At 40.1% G+C, this 13,264-nt stretch overlaps 1 protein-coding gene across 1 annotated transcript; it reads right to left on the bottom strand.

The window, feature by feature from the left end:
- Positions 1-1,772: 1,772 nt before the first annotated feature.
- Positions 1,773-12,295, bottom strand: atg4da (autophagy related 4D, cysteine peptidase a). The gene is made up of 11 exons (XM_042485811.2): positions 11,931-12,295; positions 10,264-10,531; positions 10,018-10,101; positions 9,509-9,682; positions 8,492-8,843; positions 8,310-8,374; positions 8,025-8,176; positions 7,800-7,878; positions 4,446-4,522; positions 4,093-4,212; positions 1,773-2,115 (listed from the first exon to the last, which is right to left on the bottom strand). The coding sequence occupies exons 2-11, from the start codon at positions 10,478-10,480 to the stop codon at positions 1,936-1,938; spliced, it is 1,500 nt and encodes a 499-aa protein (XP_042341745.2). The 5' UTR covers positions 10,481-10,531; positions 11,931-12,295; the 3' UTR covers positions 1,773-1,935.
- Positions 12,296-13,264: the final 969 nt, after the last annotated feature.

Raw genomic sequence — 13,264 nt, 5'->3', positions numbered from 1 at the left:
GAAAAAGATGCACAACAAGTACAAAGACATGCGAAACAATGTCACAAAATAAGGCTAAACAACTGTAAAGTGTTCCAGTTCTCCGTGTTTGTAGGAGAGGTGGGAGGCCTTTTCCATATCTGCTCAGAAAGCTAATAATCTGCCCCTGCCTATGCACAATATTATTTTCAAATTTCTAAAGTTAACTGCAGTCAAGTTCTTTTTTTATGTTTGTTTTGTACTATTAAAGTGTTTTCAACACTTAAAACCTGACTGCAGCACGGATTCATGGGGTTTAAAGTTGCAAGCTTATAAAATATATAAGCCTTTCCATCCAGGACGATTATCACAGGAAAAAGATAACGTGAATTCATTCATAAAACCTTTCTGTATTCACATCCTTCATTCAGTTCAAAGTGAAACCAGGTCACAGGACAGGTTAGCTTCAAATGTTGAATGGGGGAAGAGTTTCCAGTCCAAGCCTTTTACTACAGGAATGATCTATAAAACAAAAAGATGGGAATTACATTTTGAAGACAGACTTTACATTTTGTCTGAATAGTCAGTGCTTCTTCTGCGGTGATCAGGTGAGAAAAAAAACAGAGTCCATCTCTTCAAAACTGTTAATGTATAGAGTGTGAAATACAACTGCAATGTGATTCCAGTGTTTGAAGTTTAATCAGGACGTCAAACCAAATGACAGTAGTAGTGCAACTTGCAGTAGTAGCCGTCATGTAAAAAAGGGACAAACACAAATGACATTGCAACAAAAGCTTGAAGGCAAGAACTCAATTTTGTAAGGTCTTTTTGACTGTAACTTTGCAAAGTAAAACCCAGGACCTTAACTTTACTTTAAAAAAAATGTTTAAAAAAGAGTTGTTCTGGGTTTAACTTTGCAAACACATCCAGATAACTTTAGATTCCTACTTCATGGAGCAAGCTAATTTACCAGGTAAAGATACACATCTATCTCCAACTAAAGGGATAATTTCTCTTCACCTCCACACCTGGGGGCTTCAGTAACTCTGCAGGAGCAGATTTCGGTGTTTTTAATATTCTTCATGATAAATAATGAAGCGCCAAAGCACGTGGGAGATCAAGGACTGGGTTATCTTTGATCTATTTGGGCCAGACTGCAACACTAGAATGAATTTACATCTGTTCAAGATACTCATGGAAGAATTTGAAACCCCTGTGAAACTCAATGCGACAGACTCCTAAATACATCAGTACACTTATTTAAGACAAACAAATAAACTACACTATCGTTACACTCACACACAAGACGGCCAAGACGCACGCACGCACGCACGCACGCACGCACGCACACACACACACACACACACACACACGAACACACGCTCGGAAACCTGATAAATAAATCTAAAGGATAATAATTAAAACTGAGATGTTCAGCAGATGGTATATAATACAAGTCAAGAACAATATCAGGCTTCTCTGCACCTGCCCAGTGAGCTAATCAAATATCATGTAGACCCCTCATCCCTGTCAGCATGTCCAGTTCACACCAGGACAAAAAAACGCAGTAGTTGAGTGTACTTAGAGTACTTTAAAGCGCTTGATTTCACTCATACATGCTGGATTTTGAGGCTTTTTTAGGTGTCTGAAAAAGTGAATCAAGAATACTTCAAGTACTTGAGATGTATTTTAACAATGATCTGATTCTTAAATCACGCCTTTGCCCAATAAAATAATGCTCTGTCCAGTGCTCAATAATGCCTGTTAGCTTATAATATCCATCCACACAAAAGGTGATGACAGAAACCACACAGTTTGGTTTTTTTTTTATCGTTGACCAGTTAAGACGATAAAGCACAAAAGCGCTGTGTCCACCTTGCAGCTGCACCATTGACATGTCTTTCCCTTTGAAAGGAAATGAGGTGTCCTGTTCTGCCCCCTGCAGGTGAGAGCTGAGAGAGCATCCTGCTCAGAGCTTTACAGGAAGACAAACTCATCACTGTTTCTTCTGTTGTTACTCCTGCCAAGTTTGCCCGGGGGCAGGATATGGGCTGCAGGTCCACTGTGATTACTGCTGTGACCCTCAAGTCCGTAATCCTGACCCCGGCCCTCTACGAAGGTAAAGATGGGGTACTTCTCCTTCGACGATGACAGAGCCTGGGAGGACAACGAAATCAAGTTAAGTCAACAAAGCATCAAAAAATGCTACAGAACATGTCATAGATTCAGTGACTCAACGAGAAAATGTCCAGAGAGTACAAGAATATCTAGCGAGTCCACACTGTTTGTAAAAACCACAGCTGTAACAAATTCTAACTTTTGTTGGTGATGAATCTCTCACTTTCATAATTAGTTGACTTCCTGAAATTGTTTGTCTTATGTTCAACCCGCAGTAAAGGAATAAACATTGACTTTACAAGATATAAAAGAAGGACAAGCGGCAAATATAACTTTCTCAAATCTGTCAAGTCAAAACAATACTCATGTGCCCACTGTTATGATTTTGAGGTTGCACAGTGAAATTGTGTTTGTATATCTATACACTTGTGTATTGTGTGTTAAAAGTGTACAATGCAGGAATTCCCCCGTTACTTTTTGTGGACAGTATCTGCCAACAAAAGAAGCCAACCAAGCCAGATTCACTCTCGTTTCGCAGCAAGGTTTGTCCTCTTGGCATTCAGCCTCGCTAGATTTGCATTTAAGTACTGTGTCTGCAATTTTCATAGCTTCCTCTTAAATGCATTCTGCTTATGGTGTGGCACCTGGTCACTACCTTTTTATAAAGTCTCAACCTCACCTGTATGCTGTGCCCGGGAGTTTCCTGAACACAGCAAAATAAGAAGGGAATACAAAAAAAAGGCAGGGGGCAGAGTCTCTGCAGATAAATACACCAGCACACACTTCTAGAGGATAATAAGCGATCATTGAGACAGATTACTTCTATATGAATATGAGTAAAATTCTGCATAGTATGCCTTTAAATGTGTAGGCCCTGGTTGATCTTTCTGGTAAACTGACTGTGGCAGCTCAGAGTGTATTCATCATGTATTAAGGCGCCTCCTTTGCAGTGCTCCAGAGTCCAATCAGATTGAACTTTGACAAAAGTCACTGATTTGATATAGTCTCAGTGGGGTTGGCCTCCCATCCATGAACTATTGTTCTTTGTTTTTTTTATATTCCTGTTTTACTGAATGGTCAAATACTACAAGCAAAAGAGAAAAAAGGATACCGCCTGGCTGCAGTGAGCGTAAGAAAAGTGTACAACCTGTATAATTTAAAACTTTGTGTACTGCTGCTGTTTGCCCACCAGCCATGCAAACGCCTGAATGTTATGTTTACAGCCCAAAATACTCTATTCCCTTTCTACTTATTCCACAGTTGGTCCATCTTTGATTCCTTTTATTGCCTCCCCTGCTCATGTCTTAGTCCATCCCATCTGAGATATGAGCAAGGAGGAGAGAAGAATTGAGGCAACAGGTGTTTCACACAATAAAGAATCCGTGCTTAGGAGTAGTCATTTTAAAGTTACGTTGATTAAATATGGCACGTCAGCTACCATGGTTTATATATTCCATCTGTGTGTCACGCCACATTTGTACGTCACAGGTGTCAAAAAGACTTTTGCGAAGGATGCATTGTGCATCATCTCTCCTCAAGATGCATTTTATAATTTTGAGACATCCTTCAAGATGGCAATTTTGAGATCACAGGCAGGAGGAAAGGGAAGCAAGGAAACACAAATTTCACCGAGCAAATTTTGGTCGGAGTTTAATGGGCTGCAGATGAGCCACTAGGATTAGCTCAGCGCACAATAGAGTGAATAACTGTACAGGTGATTCCAGGAAGCTGACTGGCTCCAGCCTGACAGCTACATATTTAAAGGCTTAAGCTCCTGTGCACTCGCCTCCCTCCACTCCCTGCCAGCATGTTGTGTTTTGCACTTTTGTAAATGATTGTAAAAAGTATCATTCAAGTATCTTCAATAGACCTGAGATCTGTAGGAGGTGTAGGATTTTTGGTGAAACTTGTGAAACGTTGTGAAACAGCTTAGGAAGTTACATTTTTTTATTCTCTTCATTTATTCATGCTATGACATTTAAAATCAGTTCGTGGCAAGAGGGCGCACAAACTCACCACACTAACAGCAGAACACAGAGACTCAAAGTCCTTCTTGTTCTTGGCGTAAAAGCCGATGGTGCAGCTGGGATCCATGCGGTTGAAGGGCATCTTCTTAGGAGAGCTACAGTGGAACGACTAGACAGCGACCGACGGGGACAGAGGTCATACAGTGAAGGTCAATAAGAGTTCATGACAGGACATGTTATTTAACAGTCAGTGCAGTCAAAACACTATTGTGCATGAAAGTCACACGGTCAAAGTATTATATGATCTGATAAAGAAAAACAGATAAAAAAAAGCCAGGATGAGTGGAGTGAGAGAGAGATAGTGACAACAATGTGAAGAGAGAAGAAGGATATGCAACACACCTCCAGTGAGAAGTTGACTTGTGAGACATCCACCACAGGCTGGCAGTAGTGAGGGTCCAAATACAGCAGCTGCTCATCTAACAGACGGGAAGGAGAAGAGAGGAAGAGGAATTGAAACATTGTATGAAAGTATAAAATCACCACCTGTCAGGTGCTTATCAGTTGACCACAAATGGACAAATGGCTCAGTCACATATTTGCTGTTCCCTTTTCTTCCTTTCCCATTTTCCACTGACCCACAATGCAGCTGTCATGGTTGAGTGGTGATGCTGATACCAACTGCAATAAGCTGCAGTTTCCTTTAGCCATCATTAAATGCCGGCACCCAGAAAAATCTATAATTAAATTTAAAAGTATTAATGTGTTTCCCACAGCATGACAGTAGGCGGGTTTCCATTAACCCTAAAATGAATGAAATATGCCTAATGGAAACACGGCAATTTAAAAAAACAACAACAAAAACCTCCCACTTATTACAAAAACATTTTTACACTCGCAAGAGGTGGTTTTTCAGGCAATTTGAAAAAGCCATATTTCACAAAACTGCAGTGGAAATGCTTTTTTGACTGTTATAGGTCACATGATACTATGGCTAAGAGCTTGTCGGTAGGAACTGGCTACCTCAGGCATGATGCAGCAGGAGCCACAAGAGGTGTTATTGCATCGCAGAACTCTTCAAAAATTGAGCGGATAATCTGGGAGTTTTAAATCCACAATTCCTCTCAGCAGCAGTTTGTAACTTACAGGGTGGATAACTGATCTGTTGATCCCTTCACAGCTGCTTAGATAGTTTCATTGGGTGAGAGGAGCAGCTTATGTAAGTAAATGCAAACTTTCAGAATGAATGGTTAAGTTTCACTTTCACCACACCTGATTTTCTGCTGCTTTGTTTGCGCCTTAAGTACGCTCTGCGCTCTGGGAGTGTGGTGCAATGAATGACCGAACAGTATAAATTTTCCAACAGCACTCCTAATGGATAATCTAACTTCAAAAACAGAAAACCTATTTGTGGTGGCAGATGTTTTAATTGTGGCAGGCCACTACAAATAATGGATGCGCTTTTTGCTGAGAAACCCTGTGTTTCTCAGCAAAAAGGTTTGGTTTCCAAAACAATTTTCACTTCTTCTTATTGATAATTTTGGGTGTCTTGTTAATAATTCTCAGAATCTTTGTTCCAGTAAGAAAAAATAAAAATTGCTGATTAGTAATGAATGTATTTTTGGAAAGTGTTGGTTGACGGGATATATAAGTCTATCACAGCCAGCGCTCTAGCTTTATTTTGGTTCTGACTGTAACTGCACAGCTTTGAAGAACAAAGTATGGCACCACTCCTTTAATTACATAATAATTGAAATTGACATTTTCAATAGGCCTTTGTATATTCCACAAGGAGCAAATGTTTGAAGGAGACTGGCCTGCCTTATGTGAACTATTATTACTGTACTGAAAACAGCAAACTGTTGAAGCAGAATGTATAATTGACCAAAAACCTAGGAGTCGTTATGAGCAAAAATAGCTAATGAGCCCAAAGCTTCTTGTTGTTATTGAATATCATGAATATTTTTAGTGTTACTGAGCTAATACCATGTTGTATTGTATTTAGTTAGTCAGTTTACCCTGTGGTTAGGAAAGGCTAACCAGCTGTCATAGTTTCACATCCACAATTCAAAGGCTATCACCATGGGAAAGATGAATCTCAAGAAAAACTGGTAGAGTGCACTCATGAATATCAAAAAACATTTGACTATTACAAAAATAGACTCTATATAAATACAGCTACAGTTATTTGTGGTTTACTCAGCCCCCCAGCAACTCACTGTGCACACAGCAGTTTTCAGTTTGCCAACCATTTACAGATGAGTCAGCCATGAAACAAACGGGAGTGTCAAGATTAAAGGGAGGCAGGAGTGGGAGTTCAACATGTTCAGTGCAAGCATATCACGTCTGGTTGATATTACAAGCGAAATTCCATTCTAAGGCAGATATTGCCAAAAATGTTGGCTTCTCTTTGGTCCTGACTCTTTATGCTGTTTCCAAAGAACACCAGGTCCATCCTCTAAATGAGGATTTTGTTCCTCATGCATGAAATGATCTTAAACTGTTGTGGCATTAATCAATGCTTGCATATTTCCCACTCTTCTTAAGCGAGATTAAATTTTAAGAGTGCCCAAGACCACACGTGACCCAGTACACGCAAAAGCCAACTTGTGGTTTGTGCTGTGAAGAACATATCAAAGATAAAAGGAGTTATGTCTCAGCAGGATTTGGAAAAACTTTACCATGCATTAATTTTCAGTAGACTTGACTTCTGTAACAGTGCCTTTACAGGTGTTTCTAAAAGATCGATCAGACAACTGCAGCTGATGTTGCTGTTGCTGTTCAAAATACTACTGTTGGTTTATAAAGCACTGCATGGTTTTAGTCCCAAATACATTTTTGACCTTCTGCTACAGTATGAAGCATCGAGACTCCTCAGGTCTTCTGGGACAGGTTTGCTTTGTGTCCCCAAAGTCAAGGCTGAACATGAGGAAGCAGCGTTTCACTTATAGGCACCACCACATCTCTGGAACAAACTTCCAGAAAACTGCAGGTCTGCTCCGACTCTGTTTTTTTTTTAGTCAAGACTGAGGACTATTCTATTTACTGCTGCCTTTTAATGAATCAAATATTTATTCATTTCTTTAAGTCCACAGTAACATTTGTTCTTGTATTTTATGCCTGTCTTAGTCTTCTCCAACTTTTTGACGGTGTTTTTAAATTGTATTTTAATGCCATTTTATAATGCATTTCTTTTGCACTCTTTCTCAATGCTTTTGATGTTTTATGTAAAGCACTTTAAATTGCCTTGTTGCCAAAATGTGCTATACCAATAAACTTGCCTTGTCTTAAACTATCAGTAATGGTGATAAAAATTTACTTTATAAAAAACATGGGAGGAAAATTAATCGGGGCTACCTGCTACTACCATAGCAGATGACACCACTTACTTCCTATAACTGAAAAATGATGGGCACTTCTTTTATTTTTTTTGTCCAAGTTTAATGTTACCTGTCAAATTTCAGTGGCTTTTAAGTTTGTCTGCTGCGCTTTGATGGGTTTACTTTGGAGTTTCCCTGGTGTAATTGCAAATTGCCTGGTATGATCCCAATTAAAGGTCAAACACATTCCATCAACATACTCAAGTGGTTGAGAACAGTTGTAAGTGCATGTTTTATGAATACCACGTAGGATTTTCTTCTTTGCTTCTTACTGCTTTGTGCAAGAACAAATGTAAGAAAATAAGAAAACATTGATGCCCATTGTTCTTAAATCCCTTGCTTCCTTTCATTCTTTACAAAAATAAAAAGTTCTCACCTTGGAAGCCAACGAAGTACAGTGAATGCTTCGGTTTGCCTCCAATGATTCCGATACAACAATCCAGCTTTAGGATGTTCTGGAAATGGAAAAAAGACGTCAATGTGAGCTAAGAGATCTGAGACAGAACTTAAGTTTGAGAAAACAATTCTTGAGTAAATATTCCTCTGAGGAGCACAGAGGGGTTGAGTATGGATGGCTGTTGTGAGAGCTGAATATTCAGACCTTGACACATTCGATGTAGGACGGGTTGAGGGCCTCCCCTCCCAGACGTACAGGCACCAGTATGATGACAGACTTCCAGGCCTGGCTGGACGGATCAGGGGGAGTCTGGCTCAATGACATGTCACACAGATGCACCACATCCTCTTTGTACACTGCAGGGCATACAAACATGAGGAGAAAAGACTATTTTAGACATTCCCAAGAAGAATACATGTTGAAGCAAAGCAACATAATGTTATCTCTGAACTGGACAGGTGAGATTAGCTTCTATTCTGTTAATCTCACCTGTACAATCCTGAGCCACATATACAGCCAGGTTGTGGAGCACAGAGGTTCTGGCCACTGCTTTCCTGGGGAAAAAAAAGAAGAGAATTCACCATTCCAGTCAATGCTTAAGTTTGTAAATCATTTAAGAAAACGGTAAATCATTGCTTGTAAAAGAGCAACATCTCTTCAAATGCCCTTACCGCAGTATGTGTGCCACTATAGAAGGGCCATACCAGTCACCGGCCTTCTTCCCTGAACTTTTGCCAATCTCCACCAGCTGGTGAAGCCCAAAAGGTGCCGGGGGCTGATCCCCGAACCAGGTGAGCAGCTTGTGGTGGATGGGCTCTGCCTGCCTGTCCCTTACAGACTCAGGTCTCTTCCTCTGGCTGCATCTGGGAGCCTGATCACTCGTCAGGGACTTTTCAGGGGTGTTGGATCCTCGTGGAGAACCAAAAGACGGGATAGGGACCCCTCCAGCTCGGGCTGGGGACCGCGGTCTAAACACCTCAAAGTCCACATCGGTAAACTGCTGTGCATCTGGCCAAGCCCAATCTACAGGATACAGAAAGGTTTACACTTAGCAACCAAGTATGGCTAAAGATATGACGAATGCTTTTTTTTAAAAATTTCTTTAGTCTTTGGTTTTAAACAATCAAAGAGTAGGCTTCTTTTGGATGCCATTGTAATCAGCAGTGACACAATGAAAAAATGTTCAATGAGACAGAACAGAAGACAGAAACACAAGAAGCCACCAGACAGACGAAAAATGTCTGCAGTAAAAATAATAAATAAATAACTCAGGATAAGTAAAGGACAAATGAAGAGACATAAACAGCAGGAAACACCATGAGTCAAACTGTGTAAACAAAAAATTGCCGGGTAGATATATAACGTGAAGAACACCAGAATAAGACAAAAATTACAGAGGGAAAGAGGTCAAATCCAGTGATAATGCACTGGATATAAATATTTTAATAAACCTTAAAAAGAGAAGAGATCTGTAATATAAGCGGTCTTGAAGGAAAGTATTTACTTCAAGAGGGAGTATCTAAAATGTCGTTCCGTCTAGCAGGACGGATGGGTTTCACAGAAAAAAAAAAGATCAGTCAGCTTTTTGAAAATGTCCCATTTGGCTTACACGTGGTGCCCTTTATGTAAAAGTAATCTATACGTTCTGTGTGAAAGTAAAACTGTGTAACTGTGAGAGAGAGACAAACCTCTGGGCATCAAATGGATCAGGAGCCCCTGTGCCAGCAGCATCTGCCCACTGCGCAGCATGCACCCCCAGCCACAGTCTGTGGTCCAGGTGGAGCCCTCCAGCTGAGGGAACTCCCTCCTGTAGGTCAGCCAAATCCTGGACACAAAAGCCAGACGAAACCGCTCCACCTCGTCTGAGAGGAGACAAAGGGGAGGAGGGGAAGAGAGAAAACAAGAGAACACTTAACGCTGTGTTGACTCAAACTGTTTATAACCTGTATCTCATGTTTATCTGACATGAGACAGTTCAGTTTACATTTTTACTGTCTACTGCTTTGTGCTCTCTGATGTAAACCCAGCAACCTTTCAGAGGAAAAGGGTTTACACTGCTGAGGTTAACCAAAACACACATCACTACAACACCTGCAGTCTATTTGTAGAGAAGAGACAAAGCATCTGAAAGGCACTTCTGATAAGAAATGGATCAAACTTTTGATTTTAAAGATATGTTTTTGTATTTACAGCTTACCTTCACTGTTGAGCAGATAAGAGTGTCCCAGGACAGTGACTGGTGAGATCTTGTTGAAGGAAGTTTTAGACTTGACAGTCCAACCTACAGAAAGAGAGGCAGGTAAAATGAAAGTTGGCAAAGTAGCAAATGAAGAAGGTTGATTAAGAATTTGTCAGATATTTGTCATGGTTTTTCTGCAGCCTGTTGACCTTGAAATACAATTCAAGACAGAAGCATCCACACACTCTTCCTTCAGGTACAAACCATATTTGACGTTGTTCCATGCTGACATCAGTTTGGCCTTCAGTTTGTCCATCTCGTCCGGCTCTCCCGTTGCCTCTTTGCTAGAATCTGAAGTCTGTGGCGGCCGGAGACCGAAGCTGCCCTGCCGCTCCAGCGGCTGCTGCCTCCGGCTCTCCACCAGCTCATCCTGCATCACTCCCCCTACGTACTGCACCGCGCTGGGGGAAACGGAGTTCATGTCTCTGAGCCCTCAGAGCTGAACTCTGGCGATATTCATTGCAACACAGATCTGATAGGAGAAAGAAAATGAGGTAAATTATTGACTGTTGACAGGTGATCACATTCTTCACTCCGAACACTTTTCACACATGTCGAGAAACTCTTTAACTTACACTTAATATTTAATCAATAATGACAGGGTTCCTACTGCTTACAGCAAGTTAGATTCAATACTTTGTGATGCCACTATTAATGAAATTTAACACCAATATTACAATGACACAACATTTAAAAATAGATTAAAATTTTGATAAATTATTTTAAAAAATGGTGTTGGCAATTTGACATTTTTCAATACAATGTCATAAAAAATGACAAAAAATCATACTTCTCATGTCTTGGCACTTGAAAGATTTTGAAAGACCGATTTACGACATTTTAATATAGGCCCTTAATTAATTCTATGCCTTTTAAAACTTTTTAAGGATCCATGGGACAACATTAGCTTCAGTTTCTCCTCATTATGTAACCATTCCTATATCAGTCTATTGTATGGAACATACTGTATATTGCATGTCTGTCCTGGAACAGGGATCCTCCCCTGTTGATTTCCCTGAGGTTTCTTTCTTTTCCTCCCTGTTAGAGGATTTTTCTTGTGGATTTATACAGATCGTAAAGCTCCACAAGGCACATAAATCCTCTGCAAATGAATGAATAATGAAAATAATATTGAAAGCTGAAAGAAAGCTAGTAAGTAGACAAGTGTTTAGTTTATCTGCATTTCTCAGGCTATATGTTTCACACTCTAAAATCCACATGACTTTATTATACTGTAAGGGGAACGGGCACGACAACCAGCCTGCAGTCTGAAGGCAAGTCAACACTTCCTGAAAAATACAAATAAGTGCAAGGCTGTCATCATAAACTGAAGTCATCTGTCTTCAACTACTGTTTTCGCAACGAACAACACACAAAGGAAATTACCAGTGACTTTTCCACCCTGCCCTGAAACTGATGAGTAGTAGTTTCAACAAGGAACAGTAGGACGGTGTGTGATGAAGTGGAAATTTATGTGGAGAAAAAAAACGTCATGTGATTTGCATTTGACAACCGGCATGTCGAGCTTTTTCAGCGTCTGTGAAAGTCATCTGATTATGGTGTCTGTTACCATTCCTCACTGCAGATCAAGCAGCTACACCTCAAGCGACTGCTCGCCGCAGGACAGACATGCGTCTGTCACGACACGAGTAATGTGTGTGAGTGCGTGTGTGAGAGAGTCAGTGTAACGTTACTTTATGGCCAACACCTTCACAGTAATTTTAATGTGTCCGTTTGGTCCCAGTAACCAATATTTTTCTGTTAACGCAACATACAAGCCTAACAATCAAGTGACCGCCGTAATGTTACACCACCTTTAAGTATGGCTAATTCACCTGAAATTAAAGACTCGCCAGCTAACAGCTACTTACCTGCTGTAAAAGCCGGTTAAGCTGGTCGATACATTGCAGTATTTTGACCCATTTCAGCGTTATTCTCTTTCTTCATCCACTACGGCAGTCTTCGCGGATCAATTTCAATGTAGCAGCTTGCTAAGGCTGGCTAACTTTAGCATTTCTAGATGTTAGCTTTTCGAGCCGCACTGTCCGTAAACATGAAGTGTTCAGTAAAGCACAGCTATTGTCAGCATGGTGCGGGTTCCTCCATTTAACAAACAAGCCAATTTGTTCACAGTGTAGCGAAAATAGTCCAGTACATAGCGGGTTTTTAGTGCCCTGACCAGCCGCCGCTTTAGCGTCTCCCTCTGACAGCAGAGGACATTCACTTCCTGTTGTCCTTTCCTGACGCAACGCCATTGGTTGAAGTAATGACGGTGAGAAGGATGATTGGATAATATTCGAGTAATAGCCATCAGCAGTGGCTTTTATTAACTTTATGTTATGTAATATGTAACCGAGTGTACAAATCATACGACAGTAAATAGATTAATTATATGTATTTAAATAGATATATGTATGATTTGTTAGCTGAGTAAAAATATTTTACACACAATGGTTTAAATAACCTCATCAAGTTTTTTTTCCACACTTATTATAGCTGGAAAAAACACTCGTGAAAAATGCTTAATTGTTCCTTCCCCTGCTAGCCGGAGACAAAGACACTATAGAAGAGTTGTAAAGGTTCTTTGGCCCCGAGAAGGAAGGAAGCCATGCATGTGAGCCAGAATGGACAATACCAGGATAAACCTAAATAGAACATAGCCACAATCACCAATCCATTATCGATTTTTTTTTTTGGTGCTTTGAAAATGATTATTTAATTCATGATAAGGGACTTATTTATTGGAGGAGAGAGTAGCTGGAGTATGACTTTTTTTTCTTTTTTTGCTGCTTGTGTCTTTTTAATTTTGACCCTCCCAGAATCTACAAATATCTTTTCCTGAGCCTCCTTGAGTGACTGGCAGAAAATCCATGGCCCCCACTATAAATTGGTCATTCTAATTCTTAAGCATACCCTTTGATGTTTTAAAAGTTGAAAACAAAAACCTGGAGTTGAAACAAAGCCTAGGGTTTTACTCATTTCGTAGTTAGGTAGTGCAAACAGTTTATTTTTGGCCAAATGTTTAATTTAACATGTAGAATAAAGGGATTTTGATGAAATATCACTAAGTCCAGTCCTCCTCTTTTTTGCACCCCCCCAATAAATAATGAATCGTCCCTATATGTATATATGTAAAATGTATATGTATATGTAAAATGTAGCTGAAAAAGTGTTTACTGTGATAAAATACTACAAGGCTTGCTCC

This window comes from Plectropomus leopardus, chromosome 3, assembly GCF_026936395.1.
Source record: "Plectropomus leopardus strain MGB_pleo_1.0 chromosome 3, ASM2693639v1, whole genome shotgun sequence".
NCBI classification, from domain to species: Eukaryota; Metazoa; Chordata; class Actinopteri; order Perciformes; family Serranidae; genus Plectropomus; species Plectropomus leopardus.
The sequence above is the reverse complement of the archived record's forward strand: the minus strand, read 5'-3'. Positions and strand labels throughout refer to the sequence as shown.